This window comes from Trachypithecus francoisi, unplaced genomic scaffold (assembly GCF_009764315.1).
Source record: "Trachypithecus francoisi isolate TF-2019V2 unplaced genomic scaffold, Tfra_2.0 Lachesis_group5, whole genome shotgun sequence".
Classification (NCBI taxonomy): domain Eukaryota; kingdom Metazoa; phylum Chordata; class Mammalia; order Primates; family Cercopithecidae; genus Trachypithecus; species Trachypithecus francoisi.
The window spans coordinates 54187478-54214851 of NW_022681470.1; the positions used below are offsets into that span (position 1 = coordinate 54187478).

The window sequence follows — 27374 nt, forward strand, 5'->3', positions numbered from 1 at the left end:
TAGATCTAGTTTCAAATGACCTCTAAATTCTTTCCTGCCAGATTAACATTTTAAAAATAATTAAATAAATATGTAGAACAAACTAAATGTTAGTTGCTTGTATATACTATTCACTTTGAACTTTAAATACATAATGATCTTTACTGTTAACACTGCACTTTATTCACTGACAACACTACATAAAGAAAGAGATTATGATTGGATAAAAAGCTTCACATTGAAATTACTCTTCCAATATATCAGAAGCCAGACAATTTTGATCCTTTGATTTTGGTAGCTGTTATAAGTGCAAATAATACTTCCTTATAATTTAATTTGAGGTTTATATGCTAATCAAATTTTACCTCAGTAAAACAAAATGATGAGAATATAAAGAAGTGATATAGAAACTGATTTAAAATTGAGAAAACCAATGAAACCCAAAGCTAGACACAAATTATTAATATCAGAAATAAAAGAGGAATATAGTTGCAGACCCAATAGATATTAAAAGAATAGTAAAATCATATTTTGAACAACTTAATGCAAGTACATTTTAAAACCTAAACAAATTTCTTGATAGATATAAATTATCAAAGCTCACCTGAAAATGAAGAGATGGGTGGAACAGTCCTATATCTGCTAAGTAATTGAATTCATAGTTTAAAACTTTCTCTTAAAGAAAACTCCATGCCCAGATGGCTTCACTGTTGAGCTAAACCAAACACTTAATGAAAAAATAATACTAATTCTACACAAAATAGTTCAGAAACTAAAAGAGGAGAAAAATTTCCCAAAACATTCTATGAGATCTAGGTTAGCTCTGATACTAAAATTGTAAAGGCACTAAAGAAAACTACACAGCAATATTTCTCATAAATGTAGACACCAAAATTCTTAGCAAGGTATCAGAAAATTGAATCCAGCAATAGATTTTTTAAAATAATACACTATGATTAAATTGAATTGATCCTAGGAGTACAAGGTTACATTAACATTCAAAAGTCAAGTGACATTCTGGTTAGGTAACAATTTTTTAGAAAACAAAAAGCATAAATGATGAAAAATAAAACTGATAGGCATTCTCAAATTAAAGACTTTTTTTGTAAAGACACTATCAGGAAAATGAAAAGGCAAGCCACGAACTGGAGAAAAGGTTTGTAAAACATATATCGGGGACTTTTATCCACAATATATTGTTTTAAAGCCAAATTTTTACAAGTCAGTAATAAGAGAAACAACTCAATACAAAATGCACAAAATAACTGAATATAGTATTCTCCAAAGAAGATCTATGAATTGCCAATAAGCACATGAAAAGATTCTCATGATCTTCGGTCGTAAGATAAATAAAAATTAAAACCAAAATGAGATACCATTACACACAAACCAGAATGGCTGAAATTACAAGGATTGACAGTACCACTATGCGAAGTGAAAAAATTCATTGATTTAAAATTCTTGAAAAGGCAAAACTATAGTAAAAGCATATCAGTGATGGCCAGGGATTAGGACTGAGAGGAGAGGCAGGTGTGAAAGGGCACAAAACAACTTTTTAGGGTGAGGAACTGTTCTTAGTCTTGGTGTGGTGGTGGTTGCTTGACTACGTAATTGTCAAAATTCACTGAATTATAGTTTTGAAATGGGTGAATTGAGATGGATGTAAATTACATTTTAATGAAGCTAATTTGAAAACATACGAAAGATGCACCTTGAAAGGAAAAGAATCTTCACATAAAACAATAGTTGTGGGTGTCAGGAAAGCAACTTCATAATCCTATAAAAATCCTGAAATCAAAACACCCAAGGACTTTTAGTTCACCTTATAATTTCAAGCTAAGAATTAATTTTGAGACCCCACAACAATCCCTAAGAATGGTATTCCCTTATTTTTATACAAAATTACCCTTTGCCCAAAATATGTGTATGAGCACCCATGTCTTATCTATAATTATTAAGAAATCTTGGTTACATTTTTCTAGTAGAAGGTTTTTAAAATATACCAGTTTCAAGCCTTATCAATTCTAATTTTCTTAGAAATTCAAATGATTTTCTAACAGTTTGTCAACAAGGTGTATATAGGTGTATACACATATAGGTGTGTGTGTGTATATATATATACATATATATATATATACAGCTATAAGGTAAAGCAGAACATTTCTCCCTAACATCTGTTTCACAAGTTGGGATTTTTGCCTAATGGGTTGTATATAATTTGGACATTTATCAGATCTAAGAAAACTTAGCTCTTTTTCAAAAATATATTTTAAGTATTAGATTTTGGAGGAAACAGAATGAAATATTAAATGAATGTTATATATATTATATATTCACAAGATATTGTGCTATTTATATCTAAATATATATTATACATCTAGATATATATTCATGATATATGTACATATTCATAAGATAGATATCTAATGATATATATCTTGAAATAGTTGATAGATATCTTAAAATTAGTCCCTAAATTAGAACTAGAGTTACCAAAAGTAATTTGTATATTTTAAATACATTATTTTAAATTAATGTTTAAATAGTGTTACTAAAAAACATCATAAATCTGAAATACACTCCATATTTAAAGTAGGTTGATTATAAAATAACAAAACTGAAGAATAAGTAGTTTGTCTTAAGTGCTGTTCTTGAACATGAGAAAAACAACTTTGTAGATGACATCTGTGGATATTCTGCAAGAGATCTTTAGATGTTCTCAGCAGCTTTAAAAGTCAATAATGGCTCCATATGAAAAAATTCACAAGTTATGCCTTTGTATGTCCTCAAGCATGCTCTTATAGTTATCAATATAGTTATACAATAATCCAGGTAGGACTCCCCACTCCACCAACTAATAAGCACAAATACAATTAACAGAAAGAGAAAGAAAGAGGAGATAGATGCTACAGAGAACAGGTATATATAAGACACATTATTTGAGATGAGATTATAGACTATGCTGGAAAGTGTGGAGAAGGAAAGAAAGAGAAAGAGGAAGGAAGGAAGGAAGAAGGAAGTAAAAGGAAGGAAGGAAGGAAGAAAAGAAAGAAGGGAGGGAGGGAAGGAGGGAGGGAGGGACTAAACATTAATGCAATCTCCCAAAAAGATTTAGGAAGTTCTGTACTCAAAATAAAGAAAAAACAAACAAATAAGAAACTTGCATAGAATATTTTGTCAAAAAAGGATTGCCCAATACTTGTAGGAGAAAGTTGAGATAGAAAAGAAAGTTGTGTAGGGAATTCATGATAGTCACGCCATTTGACTTCGGCCCTGTACTTCTGTCTAATAGCAAGGGGGCTGAAGCCCAGCTATGGGGTTCAAATCCCAGCTTGGCCTTTTGCTGCTATGGGACATTAAGGATATAATTTATCCTTTCTCTATCTCGGTTTCCTCAACTCTACAAAAGACTAATTAAGTACTTACTCCAGAAACTCTAGGGGCATGGTCCAGGCATTTGTTTTGTGTGTGTGTGTGTGTGTGTGTGTGTGTGTTTTCCTTTTTTTTTTTTTTTTTTTTAAAAAAAGCTCTCCAGGTGAATCTAATGAAAGACGAGGTTTGGGAGCCTGTGGATGAGATAAAAGTCTAAGATTCTACAGTTATATTTTTGTGGTTGTTGTATTAGACTGTTCTTGCATTGCTTTGAAGAACTACCTGAGACTGGGTGATTTATAAAGAAAAGAGTTTGTTAACTGACTCACAGTTCTACAGGCTGTACAGGAAGCATGGCTGGGGAGGCCTCAGGAAACCTACAATAATGACAGATGGCAAGGGGAAGTAGGCACATCTTACATGACCAGAAGGAGGAAGAGAGAAGTGGGAGGTGCTATACACTTTTAAAAAACCAAATCTCATGAGAACTCTCTTGAAACATCACAAGAACAGCAAGGGGGAAATCCGACCCCATGATCCAATCACTTCCCACCAGGCCTCTCTCTCCTCCAACACTGAGGATTACAATTCGACATGAGACTTGGGCAGGGACACAAATCCAAACTAAAGCAGTTGTGCACAGCAAACCACCATGAATTCAAAGTAAATTAGATACTTAGAAATATTTTCTGTCCTTCAAACTATATTGCAGCTGCTACATACATAGAAGTTTTTCAATAAATATTGAATAATTCATTCTAAGAAGACACTTATTTTAGAGAAATAATTCTTATTCATCTGGAACCTTCCACAACAGTCTTATTTTTGTGTTATTGATGCGCTATTTTCCATATATGTACAAAATTGTATGCATATATAATAACTCATTTTTACTTCTAGGAAATTCCCAGACCCACTACCATAATAATACTCTGTAGGGTATTTTATTTATATGTAAACACAAGCTGAGATTTTTTTTCTGCATCTATAAAATGAAGATGTGACCAGGCCTCTCATACAGAGACACTGAAGGTAATGATACTAATAATCCCTGTGATGGTAGCAAAGTTTTCACAATCAAAATCAACAAAAAATGGCTGAACCCTTGGCTTGCAGGGATAATATTTCTTTTCTTATTGTCAGGCTTTTGCTTCTTCTATATAAATAAGAAAGGTTTAGTATATTATTCCCAGATATTCTGCACCCAAAGGGAAACGTTGTGCTTATTTCAATAGGAATTTGACCTTTGCTTTAGGTGAAACCATCAGAGCTCTTGGATGAGAAGCTCATCTTTCTGGTCCCTGAAGCATTGTTCATTTACACATGACTACATTTCATCTGTCCTTAAACCTTAAGTGGGTTTAAGGACCCAGTTGTTTGACTTGGACAGTACAACTCTTATATTCCTAGTGACATTATAACTACTTAACAATTCTCCTATGACTTTAGAACCTAATAAAATCCATTGACGAAACATAAAAGAATAAACAAAGTATACCTCTCAGGTAGGCCTGTCAGAAAGATGTAGGCTTAAATTTACACTGCAGCAGTTGCAAAGCTTGGAGATACAGGTATTAGGGTTCTCAAAGCAGTCTAGCTAGAACACTATTGGGAGATAACTGGGCAATTATAAAAGAAGAGTCATCACCATGCTAAGTTTAATTGTGACCAATTTTATTTTAGAACTGCATTGTTGGGTGCTTTATGGTAATGTAGATTTTATTCAATATTTATTTTTGCATATTTTTAAAAAATTTCCAAAGTGGTGCTTTTATACACATCTTCCCAATAGTAGTCAAGTTTGGAGATGATTTATACTGTAGCCTCAAGGATGCAAGAACAATGAAGTAAATCACAATTCTGGGTAGGTTTTTACAGATATCTGCTACCAAGACAAGGAAAAAGCTCAGGGTTTTCAGTCCCTTTAAATAGTTCTTCATCTAACGCAAGAGAAATAAACTTTGAAAAAGTTCAATTTTCAACCCCTCCTGTGACTTTTATTAGTTGTAGGACTCATGCAGTTCATATTTGTTGCTGTTTTAGGCACTACTATAAGTACCAAACTATAACAAACTCAAGAAATCCAGTTTTTCAATATGATTGTTAAATAGTTCTCAAAATAACCTTATGGAAGTTACACTGTCGGAAGGATGGTGACTTGACATGTGATGCACTAAACATGCACAGATTTTAAATTCTGCCTTGTCCTAAACATCATATAATCAACCAAAGCCTAGATTTGATAATGGACCTCAACAAGGCTCACATTTGAGAAATGAAATAACAAAGATGAATAGGTTTATAGGTTCATCATATCAAAGAGGTAATCATTTGTGACTTTCCAACATTTTAAAATAAAAGATTGTATAACTTTACTTCATTCAACTAAAATGTGGCTTGAAAAAAACATAGCATTCTGGATATAAAGCATTCTGTTAACATTGCTCTTCAGTACCTTGCTTTATTATTATTTTTTGGTATGTTTGCATGTTGCATCCAGAGCTACAGATTTTCCACAGTGCTTTTCTGCCTCATTCAAGTATAATAAAAGTAGAAATCTATAGAAGCTCTAAGGTTAAACAAACTGTACATCATACAAAAAATTAACTTAATTTACACAGTCAAAAACTATTGGCAATGCCCTTTATAAATCTTATCAAAGATGCATCACAAAGGATACTACAATCCACATATGTGGTCATCAGCATACAAATGCCATTTTGATTTAGGTGGTGCAGAACTGAGTATCTGTTAAATGTTCACATGTAGAATCAGCAATTTGTACCGTACATATTTCTTTTAAAGTAACAGTATTGTCAATCTAATCTAAGGTACAAGATTTTCTTATTGCATATTTATTGTTGCTGAGGCAGTTAGTTATGATACAATAACATAATATCCATAATAATTTTAAATAAACAAAAACATTTCTCCTGGCAACAATATGAAGAATATATTTTTTCTAAAAACAATGAGAACGTTGCTGCATACAGATTTACTCAAATACCAAAAAACATGACCTTAAGGCATCTGCCAGAAAAACAGATGTACATATTTATATGAACTAAGTTATGCAAGAAAAATTATTGCACAAAATCCTATTATTTTCAAAATAAAATATTCTTCTGTCTAAATGTACATAATTCCTTATTTCTTCATCAAATCATGTTAACTGGCTTGCTCAGAACCACTCTGCCTCTTCTTAAATAAGGTTTAAGAAACATTCACTAACAATATTACTGGGCTTGACTCAGGAAAGACATTAGTACTGACATAGGGTTTGCAAAAACTATTTTCTACATTAAGAAGTGCTTTGGAGTAAACTAGATTTGAGGATTCATTTTACATTCTTAAATATTCTGATTTACAAATATCTTAAGATTTAGGGTCTTTTATGCCAAACAAAATGGAATTCGTATAAGAAAATTTATTCATGAAAATAATCAATCTTTTCCTGAAAATCCATATTTTCTACCAGAGAATGAAGGTCTATTGATTATGAGACATTCACAGTGTTCTCCTCTTGTCAGGGGTCTACTTCTTCACCTTAATTAAGAAACAATTCATTAGAATTCCTGAATCCTATTATTAGGATATTCGCATAGAATAGCACTAGTAACCGCAGTTACATACAGTTTTTATTTAGAAGGGAGGGACTTTTTCTACAGAATGCTGTTATTAATATAAAAATAGTAAAAATTGGATTCCCATTAACATGCATCCACACCTTCAGTTACTCCTAAACTGAGTACAGTGGCTCTAAGTATTGAAAAGGAGCATCATTCCACTATAGAGAGCCCTGTGCTGCCTGGTTATCTGATAATAAGATAAACAAAGACACTCAGTTTCTAAAGGAGTCTCTGAATCTGCCCTTTAAATGTGGGTATCTTAGCAGCATAATATACTTAGCATAATAATTGAGAAAGTGAATGAAATTAGAAATGATACTATGGTTCATACTTAGAGCATGCTTTAAGCAGCTAGTTTTTTTTGTTTGTTTGTTTGTTTTTTTAAATACTTTGTATGTGTGTGTTAGAATCTCAGCTAATAACTTCCAGGCAAAGCACATTATTATCATTATTTTAATACAGATTTGCAATTCCTTTTCCTTTTAATTTGTTCCTTCAGAGCAGGAGCTATGTCAGTTATTTTATTCCCCACATCCTCAGTTACTGTACCCTGCATATGACTGGTACAAAAAGCAATGAATAGTTTTTTAATGAACATGTTATTAATGAATTTTAATTAACTGAAAAAATAATCATGCTATATTTTGGTGCTTTTCTAAGACATGCTAAAGTAGATAATCATCAAAATATACCACTTAGTAATATTTTCACTTAAAAAAAAAGTAGCTCCTAAATTCCAATACTATTTCTTTATACCCCTGAAATATCATGGATGCAATATGTAAGGGTAAAAAGAAAAAAGTGAGAGTGGGATTCAGAAAGAACCATGACTCTATTACAGGCCAGATAAAGACTATGTACCAAGGCCAAAAGTCTTTTTAGTTTATACAATTCTGTTATATAACAGGTGCTGCTTCTTTGAAAAATAATTTCAAAAAGCAGAGGAGCTTACAAATATTTGGTTTAGTAACTATAGAAAATATGGGCACTGTAGAATATAAGATAACACTTTCCTTTATTTTGGAACTCACCCCAATTTAACTTCATTCTCACTATATCCACCATAATACTAGGAAGTCTAAGTTTAAGAGCAGACTTTGAACTGGTTTGAAATACAAATATTTGGTAGTAATTATTCTGGATAATTTTAAGAATAACATGCAGAATTTTTTTTTCTGCTTTTGCTTTTAAAACAGAATAAAACCACTAACTTTGCATCAAAATAAGGCACAAATCACTTTTAAATACCTTGAGACAATTATTTATGAGTGGCTAAATATCCTCAAAACAACACAGTATTATAACCAAACACCTTGAAAGGTGGCTGAAAAGTAGCATAAAATTTGGATTTCTGAAGCCATGATGTCGATTAAGCAAATGGACTAAAAACCAAATTTGACCTATGCTACACTTATTCTTCAGACTGAGTTCTGAAAAAACAAAACAAGAAACCGTACCTCATTTCAAAATTCATATTTAAAAGGCTGATTTGCACTCTTTTCACAAAATATGAAGGAATATTTGCCAAGCAGATTAACAACCAGAGTAACCTTCTTTCCTTGATTTAAAACAGCTCTTTTGCTATATGGACTTCTTCCATTACAAACCTCAGTAAAATAAGTTGTAATTTTGTAATAAGCTTATAAAGGCAAAATTTGACAAGAACCTTGAGCCTTCTGTATTAAAAAATAAGGATTAAACATTATTTTCCTTAATGTATACAATCCATACTTATAACGGAAACAAGACTTGTCTTCTTATTCATAATGAATGTCCCAAATAACACATATCCACTTAGATTTTGAAACGTAGGTTTTAAAGAAACTTGGTCATTTTCTTTAAATTATTTCAAACCCTCTTCTTAGATTTTAACTGAAATTATATTCTTTCAATAAATATTTAGAATATAGTCTTATTGGGGTTCTTTAGTGGTTTCTTGAAAGTATTTTGTTTTTGTAATGTTGTAATGATTTCTTGAACATATTTTCTAAAAAGAAATGTAAAAAAATCATGTATAGAGTGGATATACTGAAAATGCTAGTAACAATTTAACCATACTGCCACTGCTTTTTTCCCTGATTCTACCTGTTAATCCAGTCTATCATGAAGTCATCAGGACATGATTCCTTCTCAGATTAATTCCAAAGCTCAACAGTGAATTTGAGAAAGAAACAAATTTTCTATACAGAATTCCCAATAATTTATGTAGATACTTCTCTGCCCTAAAGAAGGGGAATTATGACTCCTCACTCCTGCATGTAGTGACTTCCTTCAAAAACGACATCATGGAAAGGGCAGGAAGAACTTTAGAGTGACAAACGCTACCTCAGCCAGGTTATCAAGCTCCGAGTCAGCATTCACACATCATGTTGACAGTACATACCCTTGATATGACCTGATGAAAATGGCACTTTACTTCTGTGATCATCTCCTCAAAACCCATAATCCCAGTCTAATCATGAAAAAAATATCCAATAAACTCCAAGAGAGGAGCAAGCTACAATTTATCTGACAGTACTCTTCAAAGCTGTCAATGTCATCAAAAATAAGCAAAGTCTAAGAAACTGTCATAGGCAAGAGGAGCCTAAGGAGACATTCCAACTCAATATAATGTGGAATTCTGAATAGGATCTTGATGTGGAAAATGGATATTAGGAGAAAACTAAGAAAATTTGAATAAAGTATGGACTATCAATATTGGTTCATTAATTGGGGCAAATGTACCTTAGTAACGTAAGATGTTAATAACAGGGATAGATGGGAACTCTCTGTACTATCTTTGCAATTTTTCTGTAAATCTAAAACTTCTAAAATACAAAGTCAATTATTTTAAAAACTAAATTTGAGATGATGATATGAAGCATTTTGATAGAGAATTATTAGTTAAAAGAGATTTTTTTTTTTTTTGGTCAGGACAGTTTATGTTGTATTTGGCTTTCTTGGGGTGGGCCCCTAAATAGCAAAGGCATACAGAGAGACTGTGAGAACTTGTTAGAGTGTCTCATTTGTAAACAGAAGTTCAGTACTTCCTATATTTCACTGAATGAAAGGTAAATGTGTACTTTTATACTTATTGGAAAACACAGCTACAGTGCTTTTATAGGCAAATTAAGTATTTCCATAAGAGCTTTTTAATCTTGAAAAGATGAATTTTGACCTTGATTTGATGAACAGAAAAAGGCATTATTGCTCTGCAGAACACTAATAACTTATCTTTCAAACTTTACACATACTTTCATACATTATTTAAGTATGCTTAATACAGCTTTAAGATTAAGGCAATTAGTGGGTTAACAGTTTCATCAGTTTCAGGCTAGTTTTGATAAGTTTTGATATCTTGATCAGTACATGCTCAACCAGATTAGTATAGTAGCTACTGGTTATGTGCATGGGTTATATCTGCATACTTAGTTTAAATAAAATGAACGACATTAAGCACCAAACACTGGGAAATCTTACGTTCAATACATACTTTTAACATACATACACACTAGTACCTGATTTAAAAGCACAGTAGAATTCGCTTTATATTTAAAAATCAATGCATTTCATATATCCTCAAAATGAACAAGTGAGGAAAGTGTTCCAAATGCAAAAAAAAAAAAAAAATTAAATAGTAAGAGTTGCCATTCCTACAAATAATTCTGTTTATGATACAGATTGCATTGAATCTCAGAATGTCTCCATAGAAGCTTGGATGCAAGATTTAAGCTTGGTTTCCATTTGTGTTTTTGTCTGAAATGTTCAAGCTTTGCTGGAAGTCAGATGTCATATGACATAATGATACTACTTCATGGAGCAGTCCAATATCTTCTGAAGTCTCTTTGGCTTCTTTCCCTTCTTTCTCCCAAGGAACAAGAGTTGATGAATGCCGCCCAAGACCAGGTATAAGCAGATCATCTGAAATCTGGGTTAGTGTTTCCCTGTTTTCTGTTTTTCCTTTATCAGTCTGGGAAACTTCAGGGGAAGTGAGTTGGAAATCCAATCCTGAAGCAGGGTCACTCACATTGTCAGCACTAAGGTGCTTGTCACTGTTTTCTTCTTTCAGGATAAACAGAGAATCTGTCAAACCACTAGAGGAAACCCGCTTCCTGGGAGATGGAGGGAGGTGTTTGCCATGGAGGGCACTATCATCTTGCCCAAGATTCCACTCTGCTTGGTCACCAGAACCACTGCAGAGGAAAGCCAGGTTATTCTCACTAGGAGCATTAGATTTATTCTGGAAAAAGAAGAAACAACAAATTCAGAAAACTTTTAATAAGCATTAATTTAGTACTTTTTTTCTCATTTTGAAATAAATGTTAATAGTGTTAAGTTCCTCTCAGAGAAAATACAGCATTGAGAGTTAATTTTACACACTTCTAAATGGCTCTATTAACAGGGATGAAATGGATGGACTTTGGTTTCCATTGCTTTGCAGCTGTCACCTATCAAATTCAAACTAGATTATATAATTAATGCCAAGTTCTGAAGTCACTTACAATAAGAACAGGATTGTCATTACTCATACTTCTATCTCTGCTGTTTTTAAAGCATTCAGTTGAATTTGCATAAAACAATGTTAAAAAATAAAATCATGTTCATTTTTGGGTAAGAAAAAATGATTTGAATGAATACATTTAGTGATTTTTTTTGAAAACTCAGGAAATATAGGGAAAAAGTGAAAACATTTCACATTTTAAAAATTCCCCAGAGACAAGTATAAAATTAGACGGCAAGAAAACATTATTGCTTGACAAAATAATTATGACAATAACCACCAGAAATAGATAAATGAAAGGGAAAATACTAGAATTTTATTAATAGAAATAATTTCTAGTGATTAAATTTTATCAAATTTTTGAAGTTTTGAACCCTACCTATTTAGAGGTTAAATGCTTCTACCAACAAAGATTATAAGATCCAGAATGACAGCAAAGGCAAGAATATTTTCTTCTAATTTTACAAGTTAAAAAAATCTACTAACCGTAGGTTTATAATCAATGTCATCCATTGATCTAAAGTAATCCAAGCTCTTTGCAGCTGCCAGCTTCCCCTGATCTGAGCTGTGTGTGCTCAATGTATCAAGAATCTCTCCTAGTAAGTCCATTTCACCTGAGTAAGGAGTCTTCACTCTTGTTTCAACAGAGTCATCACTCTCATAAAGATAAGCAGAAGCTTCTTCACCATCTTCAGAAGATAACCTGAAGAAAAATAAAACACACAGTAGTAGATAAATAACCACATTTACTGCATGTAAGTAATCTCTCACCAATTACACTACATTAATAAGTTAACAAAATCAATAATTGGTTCATGACCAAATTCTTTATAATGATGTTTATACCAATTCAAATATGGAAATATTTTATACATGCATTAAGAACAAGCAAAAAGTGTACAGTACCTTATGAAACTGAAAGTAGAAGTAGGGCTTTTCACAGTTTAATTCTGTGGAATTTGGGACCCTAACTTCAGGAATATTAGACTGAACTACTTGGAAAGTTTGCTATAGCCTAAATTCACTTTCCATATTTAATACGGTTTTCCTTTATTTATTCACTTATTTTAGAGGAGAATGCACATTCCTTTACGTAGACAGAGATATATTTAACGAAGAAAAAGAATGTTCATTTTGTCATTGTCATATATCAATTGCAAAAAGCTAAACATATATTATTTCCCTTATATTCAAATTAATTTTTAACTCTTTTTATTAAATTTTCATCTTCTGATATCACCATAAACTTGTCTCCTGTACCCTCAATTCCATTTCTTTCTATTGACTATTATCACCATTCCTGATATTTAACCTTCCTTTCTTCAGAATAAGTAAGAGCCTAATTTAGATGGGCTTCTATTGCCCCTTTAGCACTATCCCAGGTATCTCTGTAGACATTATTGCTTTCCAAGAACAAGATATTTAAGGTCCATCTTAGTTTCCTGTCCCGAGATATCCCCCACAACATTGCAGAGCACTGCAAGATCCTTTTGCTGAAGAACACTGTAAAAGGGCAACATCTGAGCTCTAGGAGCGCATACTCTTCAAAATACCCTTTATCACCAAAAACTTCAGCTGTTAAGCCATACCACTTAATAGGACACCAAAATCCATTACTTACTTGCTTGCTCTTTCAATATCATCATCATCATCATCATCATAGAGAGCTCCGTCAAGGCTCTTAAGAGGCCTTTTTAAGCGTGCCTGGAGAGAGATTGACAATAAATTGGCATTGGCAGTTTAAAATAAGGCTCTTTAGCAAATTTTAAAGAAACAATGTGATTTGATAAAAAACACTTTTGCAAGAAATATGCATTCAGGGTTTTTGAATATTACCCAATAACCTGACAAACTGGGACAGGAAGAAAGGGAAGCAATAAGGTATATTTATCTCAACAATTACTAACTTCTCAAACCAACAACAAAAAAAAAAAAACACAAATCACTGGATTGAATACATATGCACAGTCACACAGACTTTCAGACCCTGATTTAGGAATACTTGACTTATACTCAATCATACCCCCATGCACCCATCACCTAGTTTCAACAATTACAGTATTTGCCAATTTTGTTTCTTTTATCCCCGGCCCACACTCTCCTCCACCCCAAGCATTTTAAAGCTGTGCTTCTCAAATCTTAATGTGCATATAAATCACTTAGGGACTTATAAAAATGTCAAAGTATAGATTCTGGTTCTATAGTGTTTCTGAGTTTGAATTTCTGCATTTCTAACAAGCTCTTAGGTAAAGTCAGTACTGCTGAATCTTGGGGGGTCACACTTTGAATCATTAAGTTTTTGAAGCAAATCCCAGGCAACCTATTGATTCACCTGAAGTACTTCACTATGTATTTTTAACAACTTTATAAAAAACATAACCAAAATGTCATTATCATACCTAGCAAATTAATAATTGTTCTTTAATATCTTATATTACTCAGGCCATATTCATATTTCTCTATTTCTCCCCAGATTTTTTAGTATGCTTCTTTCGACCAGAATCCCAACAAAGTTAATGTTGTATCTGGTAGATATTTTTCTCAGGTCTCTTTCAAGGGACTCAGTTCAACCTTCCCTCTCCTATAAGCCATTCATACCCTTTAACATGTTATCCTGTTCTCATTTCCTATAAATTGGTAGCTATATCTGGAAACTTAGCCTCAGTTTCTTTTTCATCTTCCTTTGTTTTTGGCAAGAATATTATTACATGGGTATTGATATGTGCATTTTTACTTTATCATATGTGTAGGCACATAATGTTTAAATATCTCATTTTTGGTGGTACTAATTTTCATTAATGACTTCAGGTGTGATTCGTTGAGCCATCCATTATACATCTCTTTATCAACTTTTGACTTGAAGGTTTTTAGCATTCCATGATAACCACTGGCTAAATCCACTATTTCATTAGGGGCTAAAGAATTATGCTTTTCTAGAGCATTCCTTCTATATTTATTTGCTGGCATTCTATAAAGAAGAGCTTTACCTTATCAACTGTTTGACTATTCCAAAATACAATGTACAGGAAAGGCAGGACAAATCCTTGATTTCTTTCCTTTTAACAATTTTCAGAGTGATGAGCTAGCTAGTGTCCTAACAATCTCCAAAGGCAAGTCATGAGCGTTTTTTTAAATTCTCATTATTAATAGATACTTAATGTTGTTCAACCCACCACAATTCTTCTTCTTGATGTTCAAATTGTTCCATCTTTGAAATATAACATGATTATGTTTTTAAAATAGTCCTTATCTTTTAGAGCTATATCTTGAAATAGTCCCAGATTAAATGATATGCTTTGGGGTATTCATTTCAAAATAATTTAATGGTGGAGAAAGAGCATAGGTGAGGCTGTGACTGAAGTAAGATTGGCCATGAGTTGATAATTGATGAAAGCTACATGAAAGCTTCCTGGGGATTTTTATAAGCTTCTCCTTCCTTCTGCATAGGTTTGAAATTTTCAAAATAAAGTTTTTTGTTTTTGTTTTTAATGACCCCCATCTGTTACCAGTGGTAGCCCTTTCAAGTTGATTCCTGTGTCCTTTGACATAAACTCAGAAGTGGTTAGTAAGCTTCCTGGTTTTGGCACAATAAGATGTCTCATTTCAACTTAGAATTTTTCTGCATCAAACCTGGAACCAGCCATTTCTTCTAAAAAACCCTGATTTCTTTAGATGGGAAATGGCATTTAAAGTTTCCAGTCTGGGTGCTATGGGTGCTCATGGCTGCAAACCATCCTTTTGAATGAACAACAGTAAACTTGAATTTGGAGACTTCAACCATGACACCAGAGAGGAATAACTTTCTGCCTTCTGATTTTGAGTTCCCAATCTAGATAATTATCTTCTTTTATTGTAGCCACAAAGAGTAAGCAAATATATGGAACCTATAGGACTGATCCCTACTCCACTCCCTCTATGCCACTGCTTGTGAGTGGCAGAAAGGAAGGAATGAGTAGCAAAATATGTTCTTATAACCCCTACTTGGAATGTGTAGTGAGGTTCCCACAAGTTCAGTGATTAGAAATGTATCTTGGGCCTATAACTGTCTAAAACTGGGGCCTATCACTTTACCACTATAAGTTTAAGGTACATGAGTTAAACAGAAATCCGCAGAGTAGCCTAAGAACAAAGCCACCACTCACAGCAATATTTCTGTGGGAAAAACATATTTTACCTACTCTCTCCAAAACTCACAAAATGTAATACAATCCTTTGTTTCTGAAGACAAGCCATTATTATTACACTGAGCTCTGTATATGCTTGGCTTTATACCAGCTAGCATGTCCTACATTTAAGTTTTTGTTTACAAATGAAACAAACTGAAACAAACAATGTCTATGAAGAAGCTGAAACTTTATATTGCTATCAATTAAAATCACTACTCCTTAAGAACTAATACAGAAAGATTAGACAATATATACCTAACAGTGTTTATATTTGTAGAGTACTTTGCAAAACATTCTCACATACACACAGGAAATACAAAGTTAAATTAAGTCAAGTCTTTGACACTAAACAGCTCTAAGTCTAATGGACTCTACAATAAATCTGGAGGTATTCCCAGAGAAGTATATAATTTGCCCAAGGATACACACTTTATCAAAACTGGAAACCAGAAAACAGAACTTGTGTCTTTCCCTATTGTGTTGCAAGTCCATTGTTCATTTTCTTCCACAAAAGTTACCTTTATATTCTGTAGCTGTCTGCATATACCATAGCTTCTCTCTATTTTTTAAGTCCAACATTTTTTTTTGTGAAGCTACTGCTTTTTCCACAATCAAATATCTATATCATGATATAAGCTTCACAGATACATTTACATTTTAGTTTCATATTTCCTAGCTAGATAAGCATTCTATCCATTTCTATACAGGGATGTTAAAGTGTATCTTATGATGAGTTTTAACACTAGAAGTAAAATTAGAAACAGAAGTAAAACTGATTAATATGTTGTTTTCCTTTCCTTGGCTGTTAACCTTTGTGTTATCCATACTTACTATACATGTACTTAAATTTATTTACATATATGAAATAAGCTTATTCCAATTAATAGTCATTGAATATATATCAACCTGAATTAGGAACTGCAATTTATATATGAGAAATAACAACGTCTAAACAGGTGATAGAATATGTCAATTGCTTGATGACTTCTACATCATTTTGTTAAGGTCACAAAAAAAGAAAAAAATTAAGGAGAAAAATAACCATAACGTAATCAGCATTTAAGATAGAGAAGAACAGCAGTAGAGATAATCTGGGTCCATACAAGCTTAGCAGCTGATGGTGTTCTGGTGGGTTGCGACTCTGAAGCACAGTGCTTTCAGGGGAAATAAAGGACAGTTTTCCCCATGTTCAGAACATACAACACAGGGCAAAAAGGCCTGGTCACAATCTTAAAAACAAAGGTCTTTTGTGGGGAAATGGTAGTAAATAAGCTTAGACAGCAGAAAACATACTGTGTATTCTTAAGGATGCCAATACCTAGCCAGTAACAGCACATCTTCATCCAGGTAAACAAATCACAGACATTATTAAAAACATGTATATGAACTGCACAGGACCTGAAATGTAAATGACTATGAGAGAGAAAAATAATCTCAACCCACACAATAAAAATAAAAAATATATACATTATTTTAACACAATTGGGTATAGTGACTTATCCTTCAAAATCCAGCTCAAATGTAGCCTCTGGAAAGATTTATCTGGTAAGCATTCCTCTGTATGGCCACATATTTGGTAAACATTCGGCAAATGGACTATTAATATCAGTGTGTTATCTGCTCATGTGTCTACCTGCACCACTACACTCAGAGCTCTCTATAAGTGGGATTCAAATTTCGTACTTCTTTGTGCTCTTTGCATCCTATTGTATGCCTTCCTAGCATGGAAGACAGTAGCATGAATGCAGTATGTGCTTACTGGGTGTTTGTGGATTAAAGAGATGCTAGAAATTCCAAGAATAATGTGGCTGCTGTCTTACTTTGGGGAAGTACAGAATAGCAGCTTACAGTAGGTTCTCAATAACTATTTGCTGATGAAAAAAATAAAAAGAATAAATGACATTCGCTTGCCTTTCGTTCATTAGGTCTTGCAAGTTCAAGGTCTGTGCCCTAGGCTTCCCTTTGTTCTAACCCAAAGGCATCACCATGGCCTTCTTCAATCCCTTATATTTGTCCTGATTTGTCCTAGCACAGGACCTTTGCATATGATGATTCCTCTACAAGAAAAGCTCTTCTCTTACATTTATCCTCTTTGCACTGTCTTTGTCTATACACATCTATTCTCATTCAAGCATATGTAGTAACTGCCTACCCCATATTGAGTCTCTATTATTCTGTCTTGTAGAACGCTACAGTCTGTAAATTGCTGACAGAGTGATCTTTTTAAAAGGCAAACCTAATCATGCTATACCCCTATTTAACCATATGCTTCAATGGCCCCTTACAGTTTTCAAGATAAAGCTCATATTCCTTGCCTTGTACAGAGGGATCTGGCTATGGCAGAATCTCTGGAGGCTTCACCTGCCATAGAGATGTTTGCTCCACACTACCAAACCGTCTCCTTTTCTTGTATACTTCTCAATGTCTTCTGCCTGTCCTACACGTGGGCTCATATGCTACCAAAACTTCTTTCTTCCTGGCTCTTCCCCCCAGCCTCCCCATTTTTTTTAAGTTATCCTTCAAACCTTGGCTCAATAGTTTATCATTCAGGAAACACTCATTTGCTCACCAATTAATTTATACACCATTACATTCTCTCTCCCACTGTACAATAGGCTTTTGAGGGCAGACCCCTTGTCTTGCTAACTTATCTCTCGTGCCCTCAGAATCTAGCACATTGTGTGGTACATACTAGTTCCAGGAAAACTGCAAAAGACTCTGAAAGGAGCAAAATGATCATGAGGTGTCTGATCAGTGGAATGATGAATGCTGTCTAGAAGGTCCTGTGGGGGTAATCAAGTTCTATAGTGCTCTGCATCTTTCATTGTCTTTTAACTGTCTTGCCAGGATATAATTAGACAAATTGTACAACCAAGGCCTCATCTGAAGTGGCAGTAATGACAATTCATTATAATGGAACAAAGAGGTTGTTGTATTTATGGAGTCAATGCCCACAAAACCCTCCCAGGAAAACTCACATGCTGCCTGCCTGAGAGAGTCCAACCTCACTGCGGTAAGAAAGACCCTTTTCTAGAAAACCAGGAACCTTAGCAAATTTGGAGACTCTCAAGAGGAACTCACCCTAATTTACAGATGTTTCAGGTAAACCATATGGTGGCAAGGTTTCTTGGGCTTAGTTGCTTAGCTTCAAGATAGCAAATAGCAGAGACTACATAAGCTCAACCTGAGGTTTCTTATGAAAATTTACATAAATAAGCAAATTCTGAACCTTAGCTAGTCAATACTGCATGGTTCTAGATTTACAAAGCAAACTCAAGGAGGCTTAAATGTTAATTAACTTTCTAGTTGCCCCAATATAAATAGTCATGCCAAATCTAGTAAGAACAGCCTTCTTTTTGTGACTAAGAATAATTTTAGAGATTATTATGAACACAAGCAGGGAGACTGTTGGAAAAATTGTGAAAGATTTTGAAATGGGAGAAAAAAAATATTGCCGTCCTCCCAATGGAATGCTGAGTGCTGTCTAGCATTCTTTTCCAGGATTTTCTGATACTATACAGGTCTGTACCATTCATGGGTTCTATTTTATAGCTCTGTAAAGATAGAAATTAACTTGTGAAAGGGTGATGGTAATGCAAATGTTTCTTGTCCACAGAGATGTAAGTAAATTTTGTTCAGTGAAGATGTAATTATTACACTGTGGATATTATGGTTTTGTATCTGTCGGCATAGACATTTCAGTACTCTAGACTGTTTCTGTTTTTCAGATTGTCCTTTATACCACCTTATTGGGGTTTCCATATTAATTAATGAGCTAATTAAAATATGAATCATAAGTTTATTTTTATTGTAAAATTATTCTTTAGGGCAGGCAGAAATGTTTTCTGAATAAATGAATATCCTTATACATAGTAGGTAGTTTTTGCTGAGAATCTATTAATGAACTGATAAGAAAAATATAAAGAATAAAGTACTATACTAGTTGATTGACATAAACATTTTTAGTGTCCATGAGGCACAGAAGGGTATTACATTCATTCATTCAACAAAGATTAAAGAAATGCCTGCTTTGTGCCAGGCATTGAGCTACATGCTAGGGTACAATATGACTAAGAAGAGGCTCCTTGTCCTCATGGATATTATATTCTAGTAAATGAGACATGAATTAAATTGAGCAGTCATACAATGAGCATAAAAATTATGACTTCAGTTAATTTGTACTAAACTATGATTGCTATGAAAGCCTTTCAGGAAGTTGATCTAATGTGGGAGGTCAAGGGAAGTCTTTCCCTGAAAGATATTTGAGTTGAGCTCTGAAAAGTTAGTAGGTGTTAGTTAGATGATGGAAGATGTAGCAATATGTGCAAATGTCCAGTGGTGGGACAATCAGGGCAAATATTAAGGAATGAAAGGTAACTATTGGTGTGCATTGTGGAATGGGGCTTATGTTGGTACATGGGATTTTTTAAGGGGCCCATTAAGACTTGCAGTTATCCTCTTAATCACTAGATGGCAGACACACATTAAGAAGGCAAAAGCTGGAAATCTAAATTCAAGGGGGATTATAATAGTAAGGTGGGGGAAATCAAAGATTCAGCAGGGAAGTATGGGAGATGAGAATTTAGTAGGGGCGGGCAGCCATGGGATAGCCTCCGGACTTACAGGTCCTGACAATGAAGAGCAATAGAAAGCCATTTAACCAACAAATATTTATTGAGAACCTACTGAAAGCTGCTACTGTGTATTCCCTGGAAGTTAGTAGCTGTACCTCATTTTTCTTTCGGTTCTTAGTATCTTTTCACTTCAACATCCATTAAGCACTTATTACATGCATACTACTGCCTTCCATGCTGTGAAGCATAACAAAAGAAATGAAAAAGATGTTTCCTTTACTCAAGACACTTAAAAAATATAGGGTGAAATGCCAAAATACTACATAAAATAGAGCAATTATAAATAAAAACTTTATTCCTCATTGTATGAACATAATTGATAAACTTTTTGATCATAGATGAAAATCTTACATAAATGACCGTTAATACTGATAGTGTCAAATTGCTGATGTTCCTAAATAATGAAAAAAAATAGGTTCAGTCAGCTAACAATATAACTACATATTGTAAACATTGGTAAATTCTGGGATCTAATAAGAAGGTATAGAAGTTTCTGAACTGTACAGACCTGCTGCAGCTATCACATTAACATTGGTTATTTTACTAGTCATGTCGAGGCTGTGAAAATTAGCAACTCTCCTTGAAAGGTAGTACTACACAAAACAAGGGCACATGTTTGTTTGGATGTAAAATACATCATCAGAAAACAAAATAAGTGAAGTTTTACATCATTCTGATACAAAGAATTAAGAATAAAATGGGGAACTGGATGTCACACAACCTCAATTAGACTGCTCCTAGGGCCTAAATACACATAATTGTAAAAGTTTTGCTCCCCTGAACATGTAAAATGTCAAGTACACATCTAATATATGTAAAAATTCATGAAGTGAACATTCGTATAACAAGGGATGCTTGCTAAGAATGTGAAAAGGTACTAAATTAATGAAAAAGAGAGGCTATCAGCATGGAATACAACTTATTAGAGGAGATATTCTACTAGAGACACTGACCCTACAGGTAGATATTGAGTGAAAAAAAATATACTGGTAAAGACAAGAAGGAAAAGTATTTTATATGAAAGAAAAAAATATAAGAAAATGTACACAGAAAGTGACAGAGGTTGAAGGACCAAGACACAAAACCATAGAACTTAATGTCTGAGGAGACCTCATGAAATTAGTTTAGTTATAGTAAGCAAAATAAATCTTTCTTTTCACTGTAATGGTTTCCAGAAAGTGAATCAGAAAGTAGTATGACGAAAATCACTCCAAGGAGTGCACCAAGGAGACTGTCAACCTTGCAGTTACCATTTTGATCACCAGATGGCAGACAAATATTAATAAGGCAAAATGCAGGGTAAATTTAAATTCTTGGGGGTTGGTAGGGGGAGGAATAAGGGATATAGGCAGATGAATGAGAAAATACAAATTTTTAGACATAAGAAAATTAAGATGCTTGTAATACATAAATTTTTTGAAAGTAGGTACAATCTGTACTACTACCTCCATTTTAGAGTTGAGGCAACTGAGATCCAGATGTGTTACCTTGCTTATCTAAAGCCTACAACAAATCCCCAAGCTTATGTATTTTGCAGCCTAAGAAAAAAATACCTGCATGAAATAATATGTGAATAAATTAAAGAATAACATAGAATTATAATGGTTACATCTTAAAATGCATGGCAGTTTATAATTAGAAATGAGCTTTAAAAAGTTGTTTTAATTTGTATAGGTAATAACTAAAGTACAGAGTTAAAAGACTTACCCATGATTGACTTGCTTCAGTGTGTTAGCTGCTTTATGTGCTGTATTTTATTTCATTTAAATATCTACTATACAACAAATTTGGTGAACATTTTCTCTATTGTACATATTAGGAAACCAAAAGATTAACAAAGCAAAGTGACTTGGGCAAGACGAGGTAAATCATAAGAGTGTGACTCCAACCCAAGTGTTCTGACTCATGAACAGAACTGTTTTCATCACAACTATCATAGATAAATAAGTCCAGAGAGACCCAGAAGAAATAAATGTCCAAGAACTAGCCTGAGAAAGGCTAGCTCTAAAAATGGCAAGCTTTAAACATTATTTTTTAAGGCAGGTGGTAGTTACAGAATAAGAGTGCTAATGTTCCAGGTAGGTGAAATGTCAGGATGAAGAGACAAGAGCTGAACATTCCTTGCCAAAGATGCTGAAAACATACCTGTCGGGGCAAAAAGGTAAACTGGAAGATTAACAAGATACCTGATGATTAAGGGCTGTTATTATTAGGCTAAGGACACAAAATTTTATACAAGCATCAGAATTACATTCCTTGAGCAGGTGACTGCTATGTGAGACTACGTCACTAGCGAAGATTCTGATGTGGCCCTAACACATCCAAGGACCCTTTACCAATTCTCCCAGTCCATAGTGATTTCAGATTCTTTGTCAGTTTTATTCACGTATTTCTCTACCACTCAACTGTCACCTGATACATTCTCCATTATAAAGGCAGTGTTTAATTTTAAGTACATTCCTCTCTTACCAAATCCTTGAGACTAAGAATCATATCTTTGCATTTGTTTTGCTTCTAATATCACTTCCACTTCCACTTAGAATGCAAAACCTGCAAGAGAATGTCACTCCTATCCTAACAATGAGAAAAAGGTGGATAAGCTTTATTTATTTATTTATTTATTTATTTATTTTTTTGAGACGGAGTCTTGCTCTGTCACCCAGGCTGGAGTGCAGTGGCCGGATCTCAGCTCACTGCAAGCTCCGCCTCCCGGGCTCACGCCATTCTCCTGCCTCAGCCTCCGGAGTAGCTGGGACTACAGGCGCCCGCCACCTTGTCCGGCTAGTTTTTTTGTATTTTTTAGTAGAGACGGGGTTTCACAGTGTTAGCCAGGATGGTCTCGATCTCCTGACCTCGTGATCCGCCCATCTCGGCCTCCCAAAGTGCTGGGATTACAGGCTTGAGCCACCGCGCCCGGCCAAGCTTTTTTTAAAATCATAATTTTCCTTGAACCTATGAGACCTATGTTGCAAGTCAACCAAGGAAACTGAATTTCATATATTATAAGCTCCTCCAAGGAGAGATGAGGGACAGGATTAATTTCACTCCTGGCAAAGCACAAGGAAAGAGGTAGCTACCGTATAACAGGTAAGAAAAAAATCTGCTAAAATGTTAATAAAGTCTTAAAGGCCAACTATGGGCTAACATGTCAGCATAGAATAGCTGGGAGTCTCAAAGACAGGGGGAGTTTGCACATGCAAGCTCTTTTCCATATATAAATTCCTGTAATTTTATTTCCAACTGAGGTAACTCTACCACCTGGTACTCATAAGAAAAATTGGGAGCAGTACAGGAGACTGAAAAGCACTCCCCTTGGTGGTTCAGGCTTGCAGGAGGTGACAGGCTGCACAGGGGCAGGCATGAAGTCCCACTGACTTTTGAGGACATTCATTTATATAAAACAAAAGCCCTGAACTGCTGACAAACTCACTGCCTCCCAAGACTGCTGGGGGAAATGTAGAAGTAAAACCTTTATCTGCGCTAGGGAAGAATAAGAAACCTTCTTAAGCACAGAATCCTATACTGATACCAAGCAGGTCTACTACCACTGGGCAGGGCAGAAAAGCCTTGGCCACCTAAGACCAATCACAGATATAAGGAAGTTTCTCTGCCATGAAAAGAAAGTGAAAGGATGCTAAGAAAGCCCCACTCCTAAGGCACGGGGGCGCATGACCCACTTAAGATAAGCACAGAAAACACACATGGCTAGGATCAACTAACTAGTCACAGATGTTAACTGCTATGGGGGGGAAAAAGCATTGGGAGGGAACCCTCTATATAGCTCAGGGGTACCAGGACTGCTGATAGCTCAGAGTGAAGCAAGAACACTGAGAAAGTTTTCCAGTACCTTCTTTAGAAGTACTCTACTCTAAGCACAAAACGATAGCAGCCCATTGCAGGTAATGATATCAACAAAATCAAAATCCAGCTCATCTTCCAATGGACTCAGTCTCTTAAACAAACAGCATTACAGAAGAGCCTGGCAATTTCTAGGTGTAAACACTATTTAACTCTTTCTACCCATTTCTGGGCGTAAATACTGTTTACCTCTTTCTATACATGGGGTCCACTGTTCAATTAAGAATTACCAGACATGAAAAAGCAAGAAACATAAAGATGGACAACATGCATGAATAGATAGAATGATGGCAGACAAATGGAATCTGTTTTTTTTTTAAAAAGTCAAGTGATAAAATTGACATAAAAAATTGAAATGACGTAAGACATGAAGAATTCTTCTTATGGGCCCATTGGAAGACTAAGGAAAGATTCCGTGATCTTTAAGACAGGTCAATAGAAATTACTCAAAGTGGAACACAAAGAAAAAAGAGCAGGAAAAACAAACAAAAAATCAACAAGAAGAAACAAAACAGAGCATCCAAGAACTGAGGGATATTAGCAACCAGTCTAATTCATTCTGCTCCCAACACACAGTTGGCATTCATTAATTTTTTTGTGGTATGTTGTTGTTAAAGTTGACAGGTTATAAACAATATTACTAATACCTATTAAACTTCGGCTGACTGCTGGAAGAACAAATTCTATCACTACATTAATTCTAATCTTCACAATAACTCTATGGAAGTGGACATAATTATCAATATTTTATAGATCTGAGGGCTAAGAGGATTAGAGAAGTTAGGAAAGTTATTCAAGTTTCACATACCATCCAAGTGGTAGTACTGTTCTGGTCCTGTTCTCTTATACTACAAAGCCTGGAATCTTTACATTCCCACAGGGGGTCTTTCTATTAAGTGATGAGGGTGATGGTTTGATGTAAAAAGGAAGAGTAAAAATAAACATCAATGAAGTAAAGTCTTTCTGAATTTGTAAACAATGGTCCCTAGTAAGTTAAGAGGAAATAAGTGATCTTGAAAACTCTAGATCAGCAGACCTAGCACAAAGTAGGTGTTCAGAGGAGGTATACAATCTCAAAAGCTGTAAAGCAGCACAACTAGATACTGGTTGTGTTGAACTGAATTAGACAGACTCTCCATTATGGTATGCCCATTCTGTTCACATTGCATTAAATGCATTAAATGCTTATTAATGCTAAGTTGGGGTCTGTTCTACAATTTGACTAAAGAAATCTGCATATTAGATTTTAGAGAGAATATGAGAAACCAGAGCTGATCCCTTTACAGGGCGCTTTCACTGAATACAGATTAGGAAGTTTAGTTTCTATCTAAAAGATCCCAGAAACACAATAGTTTATAATTCATTTCCCCATTGCTAATCAGAAACTACATAAAAACCCATCCAGTGGCAACACTCTACCAGGCATTCTAAAAGACTGTCTCTCACTGAAGTGTTTTAATAGGTACAAGCAAGGTCTTGTATTCACAGGAAGTCTCATTATTCAACTGTGTTTATATGTAATATGTCTGTGAACTGTTAATACTTTTAGCCAACTTTTAAAGACAGTTCATATGCCAAGTAATTATATCAATTAAAAATTTTTAAATACATTGTTTTTTTTTTTTTTTTGGTCTTTAATATTTGGAAATGCAAATTCTACCAAAGATCCTGCAGTAACTTTTCAGGACCAAGAGATTATTGATCAGTGCAAATACAAGTTTTATAAGATTATTAAATAGTATTCTCAAAACAAGTCAGTAACCCTTTGAAAAATGGTAAGCTATTTGCAATTTCACTTTTGTTGACACGGTTTCAATATTTCAACATTTAAAAAGGTTTCTTAATACATGACAAGTCTACTGTATTTTCAATAAGACACAGAATTCAGTTCCTCTCACTAACTAATGTGAAGATGACTTTTCTAGCTGGGATAAATAATTTAAAAATTAGCACTGAAGAAAAGAACCATATTATTTTCGATCACCTTAGTAAATTATGTTTTCAAAAAAAATATAGCTAAGGATTAAAATATTTGTTAGTAAAATAATTATAGCTGCATTTTATTTCTCAGATTTACCATATTAATATAGAATGAGCATAAATGTGTGTACATGTGGAATCATACAAGAGTAGACAGAGTATAAAAATGCTTCTGGTGTTAAATGAATCAAAGGTCTTAACAGAAATTGCAATTACATTTTGGTCTCAGAATCAAATAATACTAGTTTTCAAAAGAATTTACTATAAATGTCAAAAACACTAATAAAGGCAAAAAGAGAACAGATCTGTGAAATAACTAGTATTATATTCAAATGTTAGAAAAGCCATAAAGAACTTTAGAGAAGGCTGAAAAACAGAGTCCTATTTTGTAATTAGTATGGGCGCACAGGCCAAATGAAGATATTTATGTATTATTCTAGTGTTTTATGTTAGGAAGACATGTTAGGAAATATAACAACGTGTAGCAGATGCAAATCCAGCTCAAATTATAAGATCCTATTATACCCCCAGAGTTAGAGATCTATTGACATTTCTGAAAATTCCTTTCTCTTGGGGGACTTTAATAGGCAGCAGCAGTAGCCCTACAAAGAAAAGACTGGTTTTTCCTTTAATCGACACCAGCATTGATCTCTGATAAACTTTAAAAGCAGATCTTTATTCAAAACAGAAGAAAATGGCATTTCTTTATCCTAAGATTCTTGGAAAACAATAACAACTTGTCTACAAAAGGTAGGCACTTTTGGAATAAAAAAAATGTTGTTAATTTAATCAAGACCCCTTATAAACAAAACAAGTAACAGGGAAAAACAAAGTCAACTAGGACAGAATATAGTGAGGAAAAAATACTAATGATGTGATTACTGATGTAAACTCTAGAATGGTAGTATTCACTAGATTTACTAAATGGAGAAATTAAGTAACTTTGTTTTTGCTTCAAGACATTGTAATAAATGACAGTCATTTCTGGCAATAAATTTGAAGAATAAAATTATAACATTAAGATGCATGTCAGCTTTAAAATGTCTCAAAATATGTACTCAACATGTTCACATAAAAAGATTATCTTCCATTATATGTTATTAATATATTAGGTATTGTTCAGCAGAGCTAAACATTTTAAAAATGAAGTCCGAGCAAGTTATTGAGGGAAGAGTTGGCTTTGAATTATTTATTTGATAGAATTATGTTATTGAATAATCTTATGACAATATAAATGTCTCAATGTGTATTCTGTTGTGTTTCTAAAAGATACACT

The 27374-nt window shown here is 33.9% G+C and overlaps 1 protein-coding gene across 8 annotated transcripts in view; it reads right to left on the reverse strand.

Moving 5' to 3' along the window:
• Positions 1 to 5008: 5008 nt before the first annotated feature.
• DENND1B (DENN domain containing 1B) overlaps positions 5009 to 27374 on the reverse strand; it is a 291773-nt gene continuing 269407 nt past the window's right edge. For all 8 annotated transcript variants that reach the window (XM_033200326.1, XM_033200323.1, XM_033200324.1 and 5 more), the window contains 3 exons: positions 13082 to 13164; positions 11947 to 12163; positions 5009 to 11199 (listed from right to left, as the gene is read on the reverse strand). In XM_033200326.1, the coding sequence (XP_033056217.1) occupies positions 10687 to 11199; positions 11947 to 12163; positions 13082 to 13164 (813 nt within the window). In that variant the 3' untranslated portion in view covers positions 5009 to 10686. The remainder of the gene's footprint in view (positions 11200 to 11946; positions 12164 to 13081; positions 13165 to 27374) is intronic.